The sequence below is a fragment of the Nothoprocta perdicaria genome, unplaced genomic scaffold, assembly GCF_003342845.1.
Source record: "Nothoprocta perdicaria isolate Ctin4 unplaced genomic scaffold, notPer1 scaffold_294, whole genome shotgun sequence".
Taxonomy (NCBI): domain Eukaryota; kingdom Metazoa; phylum Chordata; class Aves; order Tinamiformes; family Tinamidae; genus Nothoprocta; species Nothoprocta perdicaria.
Genome location: NW_020455526.1, coordinates 252,922 through 265,568, shown reverse-complemented (window position 1 = coordinate 265,568; position 12,647 = coordinate 252,922). Strand labels below are relative to the sequence as shown.

The 12,647-nt window shown below is 62.7% G+C and overlaps 1 protein-coding gene across 1 annotated transcript in view; it reads left to right on the top strand.

Annotated features, from left to right (window-relative positions):
• Nucleotides 1–248: 248 nt before the first annotated feature.
• Nucleotides 249–12,647, top strand: part of CUX2 (cut like homeobox 2) — a 12,854-nt gene continuing 455 nt past the window's right edge. Inside the window, exons 1-19 of the mRNA XM_026041791.1 lie at nucleotides 249–409; nucleotides 3,201–3,338; nucleotides 3,529–3,637; nucleotides 4,303–4,379; nucleotides 4,455–4,521; nucleotides 4,661–4,709; nucleotides 5,332–5,436; nucleotides 5,588–5,779; nucleotides 5,991–6,049; nucleotides 6,163–6,211; nucleotides 6,316–6,415; nucleotides 6,636–7,166; nucleotides 7,605–7,706; nucleotides 8,750–9,495; nucleotides 9,569–9,728; nucleotides 10,491–10,760; nucleotides 10,949–11,137; nucleotides 11,246–11,519; nucleotides 12,490–12,633. Coding sequence (XP_025897576.1) covers nucleotides 250–409; nucleotides 3,201–3,338; nucleotides 3,529–3,637; nucleotides 4,303–4,379; nucleotides 4,455–4,521; nucleotides 4,661–4,709; nucleotides 5,332–5,436; nucleotides 5,588–5,779; nucleotides 5,991–6,049; nucleotides 6,163–6,211; nucleotides 6,316–6,415; nucleotides 6,636–7,166; nucleotides 7,605–7,706; nucleotides 8,750–9,495; nucleotides 9,569–9,728; nucleotides 10,491–10,760; nucleotides 10,949–11,137; nucleotides 11,246–11,519; nucleotides 12,490–12,633 — 3,521 coding nt within the window. The 5' untranslated portion in view covers nucleotide 249. The remainder of the gene's footprint in view (nucleotides 410–3,200; nucleotides 3,339–3,528; nucleotides 3,638–4,302; nucleotides 4,380–4,454; nucleotides 4,522–4,660; nucleotides 4,710–5,331; nucleotides 5,437–5,587; nucleotides 5,780–5,990; nucleotides 6,050–6,162; nucleotides 6,212–6,315; nucleotides 6,416–6,635; nucleotides 7,167–7,604; nucleotides 7,707–8,749; nucleotides 9,496–9,568; nucleotides 9,729–10,490; nucleotides 10,761–10,948; nucleotides 11,138–11,245; nucleotides 11,520–12,489; nucleotides 12,634–12,647) is intronic.

Sequence of the window (12,647 nt, the reverse complement as noted above, 5' to 3'; positions counted from 1 at the left end):
GGGCGCCCCTCACCGCCGCCTTCTCTGCTCTCCCCGCAGGCCGTGGCGCTCGCTGACCGCAGCACGGAGGCCGGCGCGGCTCTGCGGAGCCTCGGCAAGCAGCTGAGCGCAGCGGCAGGTAAGGAGCGCGCTGGCGCGCGGGCCGCGTAGCGCCGAGCTCGCCCGCGCCGCCGCCGAGGAGCACCGAGCCCTGCGGAGCGTCTGCCGCCGTCCCCGGCCCGGCGCCGGCCCCGCCGCGCTCGCCCGCGCATGCTGCTGCGGCAGCACCAGCCGCCCGGACGAGTGGGAGCAGCTTTGGCCGTCGCTGTGCTTCAGCCCCTGAGCCAAATGCATCTTGACATTAGGAAAGGAATACATTTGCTCAGCCCTTGTACTAACACTGCAGCTATCCCCAGTTGTCTTTTTGACGGTAAGTTCAGTGAGGCGGCGGAGCCGTGGCCTCCGGCGCCGCCGCGCGCTCCCCGTGCACTTCCCACACACTTCCCGTGCAATTCCCATGTGCTTTCCATGCACTTCCCATGYAATTCCCGCTCCACTCGCGGGTCCCACGACTCGGAGCCCCTCGAAGCCGCCCCGAGCGTGGGGCAGCCGTGGGCAGCGCCGGCGTGGGCACCGCGGTGCCGGCTGAGCGCGGGGAGGCGCGAGCCGCCACGCACAAGGGCTCCTGCAGGGCCCCTAATTCATTTTCCAGACGTTTAGGAATAACAAAATGTTTTAATGATTTCTTGGGGGAATTAGGGCAAACGTTATTTTCGTCCTCATTAAATTTTATCCTGTGCTGTGAGAACCAAATGTCAGCTCTGCTCCCCCAGCCCCGTTGTCTTCCCTCCTCCTCCTCTTCCTCCTCCTCGTGGCGGGCGCCCCGGCAGTGCTGCCCTCTGTGCTCGTGCACACTGTGCTCCCCATGTGCTTTCCTTCGCCCTTCCTTGCTCCTGCTCTTCCCAACCATCCCGGCCTTGCTCCCGTCGTGCCGTGGATCCTCCCCCGTGCCCATGGGTGCTGCACGGGGCACCCTCGGGTGCTGCTGCTTGGCGGGCGCCGCATAACTCCTGATTCGACGTTTTTCCCCTCTGAATGGCTGCTGTCAACACAAATCTCGGGCCGCGCCGGCAGCGGAGCCTGATTGCTCAGCAAGTATTTTGATAAGCGAGCCGCCTGCGCGCCTCTAATTACGGGAGAAACCCGTAAATCTCGGCGATATTGTTCACACAGATGTGGCGCGAGGCGGGGCGAGGGGGGAAGCAGTAAAATGCGTTAAAAGCATAATTAATGTCACTGGCRTCGGGGGTGATTTGATTTAAAGCCTGGCTTGGGCTCGCGAAGGGTTGCGGAGGGCCCTGGCGCATGGCGGGAATGGGGGGCTCCATAGGGGTGTCCCTACGGCACCGATGACCGCGGGATGGGGACAACGGGATGGGGACGTGGCCCTGGGACGTCCCGGCCTCCTGCAGCCCCTCCGCAGCACGGGCAATATCGCCGGCTAGTGGTAAGACATTCCATAGATGCATTTATGTGTTTTTTAATATATCTGTGTATACGCACACACGCTTTGTGCATTTGTGTAGAGGGAGAGAGCGTGACACAGAGCGGCGCAGAGCCCGAGCGGAGCCGATGCTGCCCACGCAGGTGTTGGCACCGACGGTGGTTTATTGCTGGTTATCCCTGGCTTCAGAGGTGCTTTATTGCTGGTTATCCCTGGTTTCAGAGGTGCCGGTACTAACGGGATCGGGATGGCCTGGGCTTGTTTCCCTATGGAAGTGGGTGCCCATCCCTGTGCACCTCCAGCCACAGCCTCGCACACAGTGTTTAATTACCAGTGTCATTAGCTCGGCTCGTGTGGTTACCACTGTTATTAATGGCTGTAAAATTAGCCCCCGATCCCAACCCTCTCTGGGTTTTTCCAGGCAGCCAAGTGGAGCGTGATGCTCCTCCGGGCAGCCCGGCCGCGCAGGAACCCAGGAAGAGCAGGGAACGGCTGCGGAAGGTGCCTGGAATCACCTTGCCAAGAGCTRCCTTCCCGGCACACACGGCCGCTGGTCTCATTTTTCCATTCCCCCATTACCAGCATTCCCTTTTTCCCCGCCGGACACGTGCCGCCCGCGTGAGCCGCACGCCGGCTCCGACCCACTTCCCTGCTTAGCTCGCTTCGCCCCCAGAGAATTGGATTCTATTTTCTTTTCTCTTGAAAAAAAAAAAAAGAAGAAAAAAAATCCCAAACCTATATTAACCTGGCTCAATAGGAGGCATTTTCCTGAACTTATTAAAAAATCCAGACTTGTAAATTAATTTGTTCGTGTTGTACAATGGCAGTGCAGATGGACTCATTAGCATGCACACAACAAATAATTATAGATGAATTTTTAGCTGGCCTGCTTAATGGGCTTGCTGGGTTAATTATGTCAATGTATAATTACAGCAGCCCTGGGAGACAGAATGGTGCGCCCCGCCGYGCGGCGCGAGCGAATGACGGGGGGACGCGGGCGCAGGGGGGACGCGGGGCCCGCGCACCTGCCCGTCCCCGCGACGCCCCCCGTGTGCCCACCAGCCTCGCGGAGAGGCCACCGGGGCCCTGGGGTGACTAGCGAGGTGCTGTGGTGGCCCCTGGGGTGCCAAGGTGGCTGCTGCCGCAGTGGTCCTGATGTGGCCACCAAGGTCCCAGGGTGGCTGCCAGGGTCCTTATGGGATCATGGRGGTCGTGGGGGGGCATCTAGGTTCCTGGGGTGACTAGCAAGGTCYTGAGGTGGCCCCTGGGGTCCCAAGGTGGTCACCACCACAGTGATATTACTGTGGCCACCAGGGTGCTTTTGTGGCCACTGGGGTCCTGATGTGACCATTGGGGTCATGAGGCGGCTACCGGGGTCCCGGGGTGGCTACCAGGGTCTCAGGGTGGCTGTGGTGTTGGGGGTCTCAGGGTGGTCACCAGGGTCCTGGGGTGGCTGGTGACATTGAGGTTCCAGGGTGGCTGCTCTGTCCTGAGGTGGCCACTGACACAACGGTCCTGGGGTGGCCACTGGGCTGACAGGGTGGCCACCACCACACAGGTCCCAGAGTGGCCACCACCATGAGGGTCCCAGAATGACAACTCGGCCCAAGAGCCCYGTGGTGCCCGTGGCTGCACGGCCCAGGCACAGGCAGGTGGGCAAGTGAGGGCCCGTCCGTGGCCATCCCGGCCCCTCAGCTGCTCCCTGCCCCTTCCGCAGACCCCGCGCCGGTGCTGGAGGCCGCGCGGAGCTTGGAGGATCGGCTGCAGCAGCTCCAGCGCCTCGAGGCCCCCAACCCGCCCCCCCGGGACCACGGACGCCCGTGGAAGAAGCACCCGGAGCCCGTCAGCACCCAAGGTACCTCCTGCAGCTCCTGGGTGCTGCATCCCAATGCATTGCTTCCCACAGTGCTGCATCCCTCTGTATTGCATCCCAATGCACTGCATCCCATGGTGCTGCATCCCACTGGTCTCAGGGCTGGTTTGGGGCGGCCCATCTGGTCCTACTTTTCCCTTGTGCCGCATCCGTGAGATTCCTTCCCTCACAGAGCAGCGGGAAGGGGTGTCCCCGGGCGGGCCGGACGACAGCAGCCCCGCCRGCACCAAGAGCAAAGCGGCCTTCACAGAAACCTTGAGACATGAGGCGGAAAAGCAGAGGTACGTGAGTGTGGTGGGGACGGGCGGCACGCTGGGGAGGACACGTGGCCCCGGCCACCTGCACGTCCTGCCCCAAATGCAGCCCGCAGCTTGTGGCCACCCCGCGCTCAGAGCGCCTCTCTGTCCCCCCGCGCCTGCCGGGGCATCTCGGAGGCAGGACGGGGCCGGGATCCACTTGGGCAGTTGCATCCAGGTTGGGGGATGAACCTCATTAAAGGTCCTGGGAATTTCTCTGCYGCCGCCTTTGCCGGAGCTTCATTGTCATTCCTTAACACGCTGCAGCCGCAAGCAGGCGCTGAGTCTTTAAACCCTAAATTGCACATCCCTCCGAGGAAGTTCCTGGCAWGTGCGAGCTATAAATAATGCAGGAGAACTTTTCCCTGATTGCTTCCCCCTGCAATTAATGAGAATTGCCATTCCCCCTTGGAGAGATCCCAGTGTACGCTTCCCATCCTGGTTCAAGAAAGCCCCATCCCATCCTGGGGATGYGGGATGTGCCCGTGTGTGTTAGGAAGACAAGAGCATCCCCGGGGAGCTGTCGGTGGCACAGAGGGGTGGCTGCTTTGGAGAATGGGGTGAACGAGAGGAAATTGCAGGCCGGGGAGGCGAGCGGGACGCGTGCGGGTCCCGGCCAGGGCCCCGCGCACTGACCGCTTCTCGTGCAGGGGGCTGCAGGAGGCCCAGCTCACGCTGGCCGCGCGCCTGGGGGAAGCCGAGGAGAAGATCAAAGTGCTGCACTCAGGTAGGGGCGGCCGCAGGCGCCCGCCCGCGGCCCCGGCRCCGGCGCCGCCGCGCTCACCCGCTCTGCCCCGCGCAGCGCTGAAGGCCACGCAGACGGAGCTGCTGGAGCTGCGATGCAAATACGACGAGGAAGCCGCCTCCAAGTAAGCGGCCGCCGCGCGCTCATCCCGCCGGGCTGTCCCGCGCCGYGCCGGCTCCTCCCGCGCCGAGGAAGCCGCTGGGAAGCGCGGGAGCCGGAGCCGGGCGTCGCCGCGGCTCACGCCTCTTGCTTTGTGGCGGCAGGGCAGACGAAGTGGCCATGATCATGACGAACCTGGAGAAAGCCAACCAGGTGAGGAGCGCGTGGCCGCCGCGGCCCGGCCAGCACCCAGCCAGCTCCTGCGTCCCCACGCTGGGCTCAGCCGCCAGCCCGGGGCTCCACGGAGCCCGTGGGACCTGGAGCCACCCCCTGGATCAGCCTGGTCCTGATGTCTYTGCCCTAAAATAGTCTGGGGCTCTGCAGGGGAAGGTGCCACCGGGGCCAGGCTCCCGCTCGGCTCTCCGGAATGGCAAAGCGCTGTGGGGAGGCGACCTGCTGTGCTTGGCAGTGCGGGACCTGCTCTGCATCAGCCCCGCAGAGCACCCACAGCCYCCAGGAACTCCTCACTTCTCCCTGATGCTTGCTTATATCCCTCATATAAACACACACACATATGTATGTGTATAGATAGATGATTATATATACCTTATATATACAAATTCCGCCAGGCCACGTTTTGGCCACTGGCTTTCACGTACTTAACACCTCCAGCCTCTGCCATGGGAGGACGTGCCACGAGGCCCCACCATTTCTGTCCGTTTCCACTCCCCTTCGCTCCCATCCACGTAAATCCGGAATGCCGCGGGGCAAGGCGGCGCGTGCGGGTGGCCAGGGCGGGCGGTGCGGGCTGACGCGGCTCCCTGCTCTCTTGCAGCGAGCGGAGGCGGCGCAGCGCGAGGTGGAGAGCCTGCGGGAGCAGCTGGCCGCCGTCAACAGCTCCCTGCGCCTGGCCTGCTGCTCCCCGGCCGGGGCCGCTGGGGTGAGGACCCCCCCGTGGCGCTCGCGAGCCCCCCCATTATGTCGGGGTGCAACCAGGGAGCCGGGACATCGAGCACAGCCATGTCCTTGGATGGCCCCCCGTGTCGCCGGCCCTTCGCCGCGGCGCTGACCGTGTCCCCCTCTCCCGGCAGGACAAAGTGAACTATTCCCTGTGCTCAGGCTCGAGGCTGGAGGCAGCTCTGGCTGCCAAGGACCGGGAGATCCTGCGGCTGCTCAAGGACGTGCAGCACCTGCAGAGCTCGCTGCAGGAGCTGGAGGAGTCCTCGGCCAACCACATCGCGGAGCTCGAGGGGCAGCTGGCTGCCAAGAACGAAGCCATCGAGGTGAGCGCCCCGCGGGGACCCTGCCAGCCCGGGACGCGCTTTGGAGGCTGGTGGCACCCATGGGGCTGCACGAGCCATCGCTGGGACCTTTATCCATCACCTGAGGGCTGCAGGGAGATGGGGCTGGCAGATGGATGGTGGCCGGTGCCATGGGGGGAATGGGCAGGTTCTGGGACACAGGACTGCATTGATCCCCAACTTTGCTCCACAGAAGCTGGAGGAGAAACTGCTGGCCCAAGCGGACTATGAGGAGATCAAAACGGAGCTGAGGTAGAGCTCGCTGGGCACCAGCTCCCCCCAGCCCAGCACTTTGCAGCGTGTTGCCCAGCTGTGTCCCAACGACCACTTCCCAGCCCACCTGAATCCTCTCTTTTCTCTCCCAGCATCTTGAAAGCCATGAAGGTGGCCTCGGCGAGCTGCAGCCTTCCCCAGGCAAGTGCGGCGCATGCTCCAGCCCGTGCCTGTCCTGCGCATGAGCCAGCTCGGCCTGGCCACCCGCTCCCTAACGCCCTCCCAACGCAATTCCCTCCTTGCAGAGCATATCAAAGCCGGAGGAGGCTCTGCTCCTGGGCAAGGAAGCCTTCTATCCCTCCCAGAAATACCTGCTGGAGAAGCCCAGCCTGCTGGCCAGCACTGGTAGGGCAGCGGCCATCACCTGGTGGCTTTTCCATTTGTGCTTCCCCTTTGGTTGGGCTTGTTTTTGGATGCTCCCCTTGCTTGCTTGATTGCTCACTCCCACTTGCACCCAAAGGCCAGGACTCTGGGGTGCCGCAAGCGCCTCCRGACACCCGCCATGGGGCGGCCGGCGCGGGACACACCGCTCTAGAGCCTGGCTATATCTCTCCTTGCTCTCCAGAGGAGGACCCCTCCGAAGACGAGGCAGGGAGGGAGCCCCTGGTGCTGGAGCCGCCGTTCCCGTCGCCGCAGCAGCAGCTCCCGCAGGCGCCGGCCGAGGAGCGCGCGGCCTCGCCGGGGCCGCCCGAGGGCCAGGGCACCTTCTCGGACGCGCCGCTGCCCAAGGCGGCCGCCTACAAGAGCGAGGGTGCCGGCGGGCCGCCCTCGGCGTGCTGCGCCGGCAAGGCGAGCGGCGCCGGCGGCAGCCCCGGCGGCGAGCCGGGCGACGGCGGCGCCGACGAGGAGCAGCTCGACACGGCCGAGATCGCCTTCCAGGTGAAGGAGCAGCTGCTGAAGCACAACATCGGGCAGCGCGTCTTCGGGCACTACGTGCTGGGGCTGTCGCAGGGCTCCGTCAGCGAGATCCTGGCGCGGCCCAAGCCCTGGCGCAAGCTGACGGTGAAGGGCAAGGAGCCGTTCATCAAGATGAAGCAGTTCCTGGCCGACGAGCAGAACGTGCTGGCCCTGAGGACCATCCAGGTGCGCCAGAGAGGTGAGTGGCCCCGGGGAAACTGAGGCACGAGGCCACTCGCTCAGACCTCTGCCTGCCCCTTGCCCCAAAGCTGCCTCCTTTCCGCACCTGGAGCTCGAGGGCAGCTCGTTCAGCTCGTTCCCCTCCTCGGAAAAACTTTGCAAATCCAAGCAAAGTACCAGGGCCCCATGCCAGTGCCAGTCCTGCATCCAGAGGGAACGGTGTTGGAAAGCCCCCTGTGATCCGGGTGGTCTCTTCCCAGCTGGAGATGTGGAGGCGAAAGGAGCTACCTGGGCTCCCGTCACTCTGGCTGGTGACTAATTGGGAGTGACATTTTTCTTAAAGCTAGCATCCCTAAAAATAACTGAACACGAGCAGCAGTAAATGCTTCCTGACATACGAGCGAAGCTTGTAGAACGAGCGCCGGTGACAGCTCTGTTATGGGACCTCTTTGATCAGGTAGCATCACGCCGCGGATCAGGACGCCAGAAACGGGCTCTGACGACGCCATCAAGAACATCCTGGAGCAGGCCAAGAAGGAGATCGAGTCGCAGAAGGGAGGTAGGGGCAACCATGCCACGATGGGAGGCCCTGGAGGYCCCTGTCACCCCATTTGCACCCTTGGCTCTGCTCTAGGGACCTAGGGAGACCCACACACAACGTTTGGGGAGCATAGTGGCAAGAAATGTTAAATATTGGGAGCGCTTTGGGGCCTCCCTGACTTCACGTGGCTCCTTTTAAAGGGGCCCCTTTGGCATCGGGGCTTGCAGGAACTTCATCCCTCGCCCCTCCCTTCCCTGCTCCCGAATCAGATGATTAAATGGGAACGCGTGATCCATATGGCACAAGGAATCATTAAACCAGCTGTGCGCACAGTCAATTACAAGGAATGAAATACATTAAAACAGGTAGTCTGCTGAGAAAGCAAAATCCCTGAGAATTAAATTAGAGAGGAACGGTGCAAAAACAGTCAGGGAAAACAAACGTGTTTGTGTATTGCCGTCGCTGGTAATGGGATTTACTTTGCAAGCATCGGAACAGATTCCTGGTGCTGTGTGTGGCTTTGGGAGCGTTGACTTTGTTGGGCCCAGCCCATTTCCATGCGTGAAGYTGCAGAGCGAAGCAGTGACCACTCTGTTAACATAAAATCTCCTTCCTCCTGCACTTTGAACTTCAGCAACTTTTTAAAACAACGCCCTAAAGAAAAAGAAGGCAAGCTGCCCTACTTAGAGGAGCATCCAAAGCGGCGTTTGGGGGCAGAGATGAGAGTCGGTGCCCTGCAGACAGCTGTGCTGGCAGCAGCTTCATCCCGGCTCCGCGGCGGCCGGGGCTGCGTGTTCACAGGCAGCCTGGAAATTCCCGTTCTTTCCAGCTAGGTGTGAACCTCCCGCCAGGCTGCCATCATTTACACGTGTGTCATGCTAAGCAGAAGCTGCTCCGTTAATAAGTAAAGGCAGAGGAAAGAAATGCAATTAGGAGCCCATCTTGCTCGAGCGTAGGGGGCTACAAAAAAATAAAGCCACGAGCCAAACAACCTCCTGAGCTCTCTGCCGAGCCTCTGCCCTGCGCTCTCGCGCTCACTCCCGCTCTCCTGTTTTTCCCAGGCGAGCCCAAAACCTCCTCGGCTCCTCCGTCGGTGGCCAACGGCTCCGGCTCGGAGGACGCCATCAAGAGCATCCTGGAGCAGGCGCGGCGGGAGATGCAGGCGCAGCAGCAGGCGCTGCTGGAGATGGAGGCGGGCGCCGCGCGCGCCGGGGCCTCGCCGCCCGCCGAGCGCGCCACGCTCGCCGCCGTCAGCCCCAACGTCGTGCAGGCCTATATCAAACAGGAGGAGGGCGCCGGCGCCGCGCAGCCGCCCCTCGCCGTCCTCTCCCCGGCCGCCTTCGTGCAGAGCATCATCCGCAAGGTCAAGTCGGAGATCGGCGACGCCGGCTCCTACTTCGACCAGCACTGGGCGGCCGAGAGGAGCCTGCTGAGCCGGCCCTACGGCGCCGTGTCGCCTTCGCTCTCCTCCTCCTCCTCGAGCTACTCCAGCATGGCCAACGGGCGGGCTTGGCCGCGAGGGGAGCCCGGCGAGAGCGGCGCCAACGAGGAGGAGGTGCCGGCGGCCGAGGACGAGCCGCACAAGGCCGTGGAGATGAAGTCGGAGGGCGCGGAGGCRCCGGGCGCCGGGCGCCTCTCCTACTACCCGGCGTATGTGCCGCGCTCGCTGAAGCCCACGGTGCCGCCGCTGACGCCGGAGCAGTACGAGATGTACATGTACCGCGAGGTGGACACGCTGGAGCTCACTCGGCAGGTCAAGGAGAAGCTGGCCAAGAACGGCATCTGCCAGCGGATCTTCGGGGAGAAGGTACCGGCTCGGGCTCYGCTCCGGGGGGCTCGTCCCGACGGATCGCTCTGACTCCGCTCTGTGCCGTGCCCAGGTGCTGGGCCTGTCGCAGGGCAGCGTGAGCGACATGCTGTCGCGGCCCAAGCCGTGGAGCAAGCTGACRCAGAAGGGCCGGGAGCCCTTCATCCGCATGCAGCTCTGGCTCACGGACCAGCTGGGCCAGGGCATCAGCCAGCAGCCGCCCACCGCGCAGGGTAAGTCCCGCCGCCCGTCCACATCCCACTATCCGCATCCCGCTCCATTGGAACCCCTCTCCGTTAGCGTGTGAGACGGGGTGAGGCTGTGGTGCACAACCTRCAAGTGTTAGTTTGTCAGAAACGGGGTTTTGAAAGTCATCCAGCTATGCAAAAGAAAAAAAAACACAACAAAATCCTTGGCTATGTGYCTAGAATAAAGAAGTAACTGTTTTTTTTTAATTTTTATATTATGTTTTTTTTCTTTGATTATTCCATTGCCTCCTGCTCTGCAACAGCAGCTACAGGGATTCTGCTTGCTCCCCTTAGGAAAGGCAGAGGCACSTGCAGGCTGTGCAGGCTGCAGACGGTGCCAAACGCTGACCCCGCTGGGTGCAGAACACCAAGTTTGTCCCTCTCCTCGGCATCTGCTTTTTCTCCCGTGTTCCCCAGCCGGGAGGTTTCCCTAAACCCAGAGCCCCTGGGTGCYGGCTCCGCAGCTGGGGCGGGCGATGCGGACGCTGGGGCGGGCAGGCTGCTGCACGCTGCGTTTTGGCACTTGCAAACAGCTCTGCAGGCGAAACTGCGAGCAAAACTGCGAGCAAAATGGTCCCTCGTGAGGTGGCTTTGGAGGAGCCCTGTGCTGGGGCTCGCAGGGAGGCTGCGGGCACGGAGCAGAGCGCCGGGCTCTCCGGGTGCTGCTGGCGTTCGGATCCCCGTGGTGCAGCTGGGAGCGGCCTCGCGGGCGCTGCTCACGCCTGCTCTTCCTGTGCTGCTTCGCAGGCAGCCCCGCGGAGCCCCAGCCGTCCCCCTCGCCGCCACCCAGCCCCTCGGAGCAGGACAAGGGCTCCCAGGAGCCGCTCACCCTGGCCCTGGAGAGCAGCAAGGAAAACCAGCAGCCCGAGAGCCGCTCGGCTCCTGCGCTCAGCGGGAAGGGCTACCCCAACAGCCAAGGGCCTGTGGGCATCCAGGAGATCGTGGCCATGTCCCCTGAGCTGGACACCTACTCCATCACCAAGAAGGTCAAGGAGGTGTTGACGGACAACAACCTAGGTACGAACCACCCCGGGCTTGGCACTGCCTGGCCATGGCTTTGGGGACACCTGCCCGTGCGCACCCGTCTAGGCTGGCAGGGTCGCGTTGTCCRTGCCTGGTGCCATCTCCACCACGGGGCACACGGGCTCCACCAGAGCCCTGCGGCTCCGGCCCCGCTCTAACCATCTTTGCTTCTCCTCTGCCAGGCCAGCGGCTGTTCGGGGAGAGCATCCTGGGCCTGACGCAGGGCTCGGTGTCCGATCTCCTCTCCAGGCCCAAACCGTGGCACAAGCTGAGCCTGAAGGGGAGGGAGCCCTTCGTCCGCATGCAGCTCTGGCTCAACGACCCCCACAACGTGGAGAAGCTCCGCGACATGAAGAAGCTGGAGAAGAAAGGTGAGCGCTGGGGCGCTCCAGGCTGCGTCCACGGCCGTCGCGGAGCCGCCGGCGCGGAGGCGGCTGGCGCTGGCTCCCAGGCGTGCCGCACCGTGCCCTCTCCCGCAGCCTACCTGAAACGGCGCTACGGGCTCCTCGGCGCTGGCTCGGACAGCGAGTCGCCCGGCGCGCGCTCCGAATGCGCCAGCCCCGGCCTCCCGCCGCAGGACCTCAGCCTGCTGCAGGTCAAGAAGCCCCGCGTGGTGCTGGCGCCGGAGGAGAAGGAGGCCTTGAAGAAGGCCTACCAGCTGGAGCCCTACCCCTCGCAGCAGACCATCGAGCTGCTCTCCTTCCAGCTCAACCTCAAGACCAACACGGTCATCAACTGGTTCCACAACTACAGGTAYGGGCACGCGTGGAGGGCTGGGCAGCACCACGAGGGATGTGAGGAGCACCGGGCTGGGCCACGGCGGCTGCATTACASGGCTCTAGCACCCTTGCAGACCCCTGTGCCTGCCCCCCTTGCCCAGTCCCATGTCCCAAAGCCGCTTCAGAGGCTCAGCGGGCACAGGAGATGGGCCAAAACTGGTGGGTGACATTGCCATCAGATGSCCATTGGAGATGCCCTGCTGCTCGAGAGGTCCCCTGCCTCCTGCATCTTCCTCCCCATCCCTGTGACATTCCCACAGTGCAACCTGGTGCCACTTGACTGCTGCCTGTGGGCACAGTGAGAGGGATCGTGGCCTTTCCAGCTGTATAAAACAAGCTAAAAAAGCCCTAAAAAGCCCTAAAAAACTGCACGTGTCAAATCCGCTTGGCCTCAGGCTCYCCTGAGGCAGCCCAAAGTAGGAGGTAAATATTTATTGGAACCAGCCCTGGTTTCTCTCATGAAGCAACCACTATTTGGAAAGACTCAGGGGAGTGAGGAAGAGGTCTCAGAAAATCAGCCTTTTTGGTGAAAATGGGACTGAGGTTTCTAACTCAAACAATTTCTGCAACCTTTTCCTGTGCACCGTGGCAGGAAAGCTGCTCCTGTCCTCAGTCCGTCCATGCATCAACCACCAAAATAAGTCTTTGAAAAGAAAAAAAAAAAAAAAGATTATGTTAAAAAAAAATAAATAAAAGTAGTGGAAAATATTTGCGGAACTGGGTCAGGCTTGGAAGGCTGCAAGTTGGAAACAGCTCCAAGTGCTGCAAAAGCCTTTCCCCACTGGCTGGCCCGGGTTGTTTTCCAGGCCCCATGGTGGGTTCCGAAGCCTCTCCAAGAGCAGGAGCTGGGGTTGGCATCGGAAGGGATGTGCTGGGGTTGGGAAGGGGGTGTCGGGGGGCGCTGGGTCTCAGGTTGTCACCAGCACCTCCGTTGCTCCCTGCAGGTCGCGGATGCGCCGGGAGATGCTGGTGGAGGGCGCCCAGGACAACGACACGGACGCGGAGGCCGGCGGCCGCCCGGACTCGGAGGGCGAGGAGCGCAAGGCGGCGGCGGCAGAGGACGAGGCGCCGCGGGCCCGCGAGCCGCCGCGCGCCGTGAAGG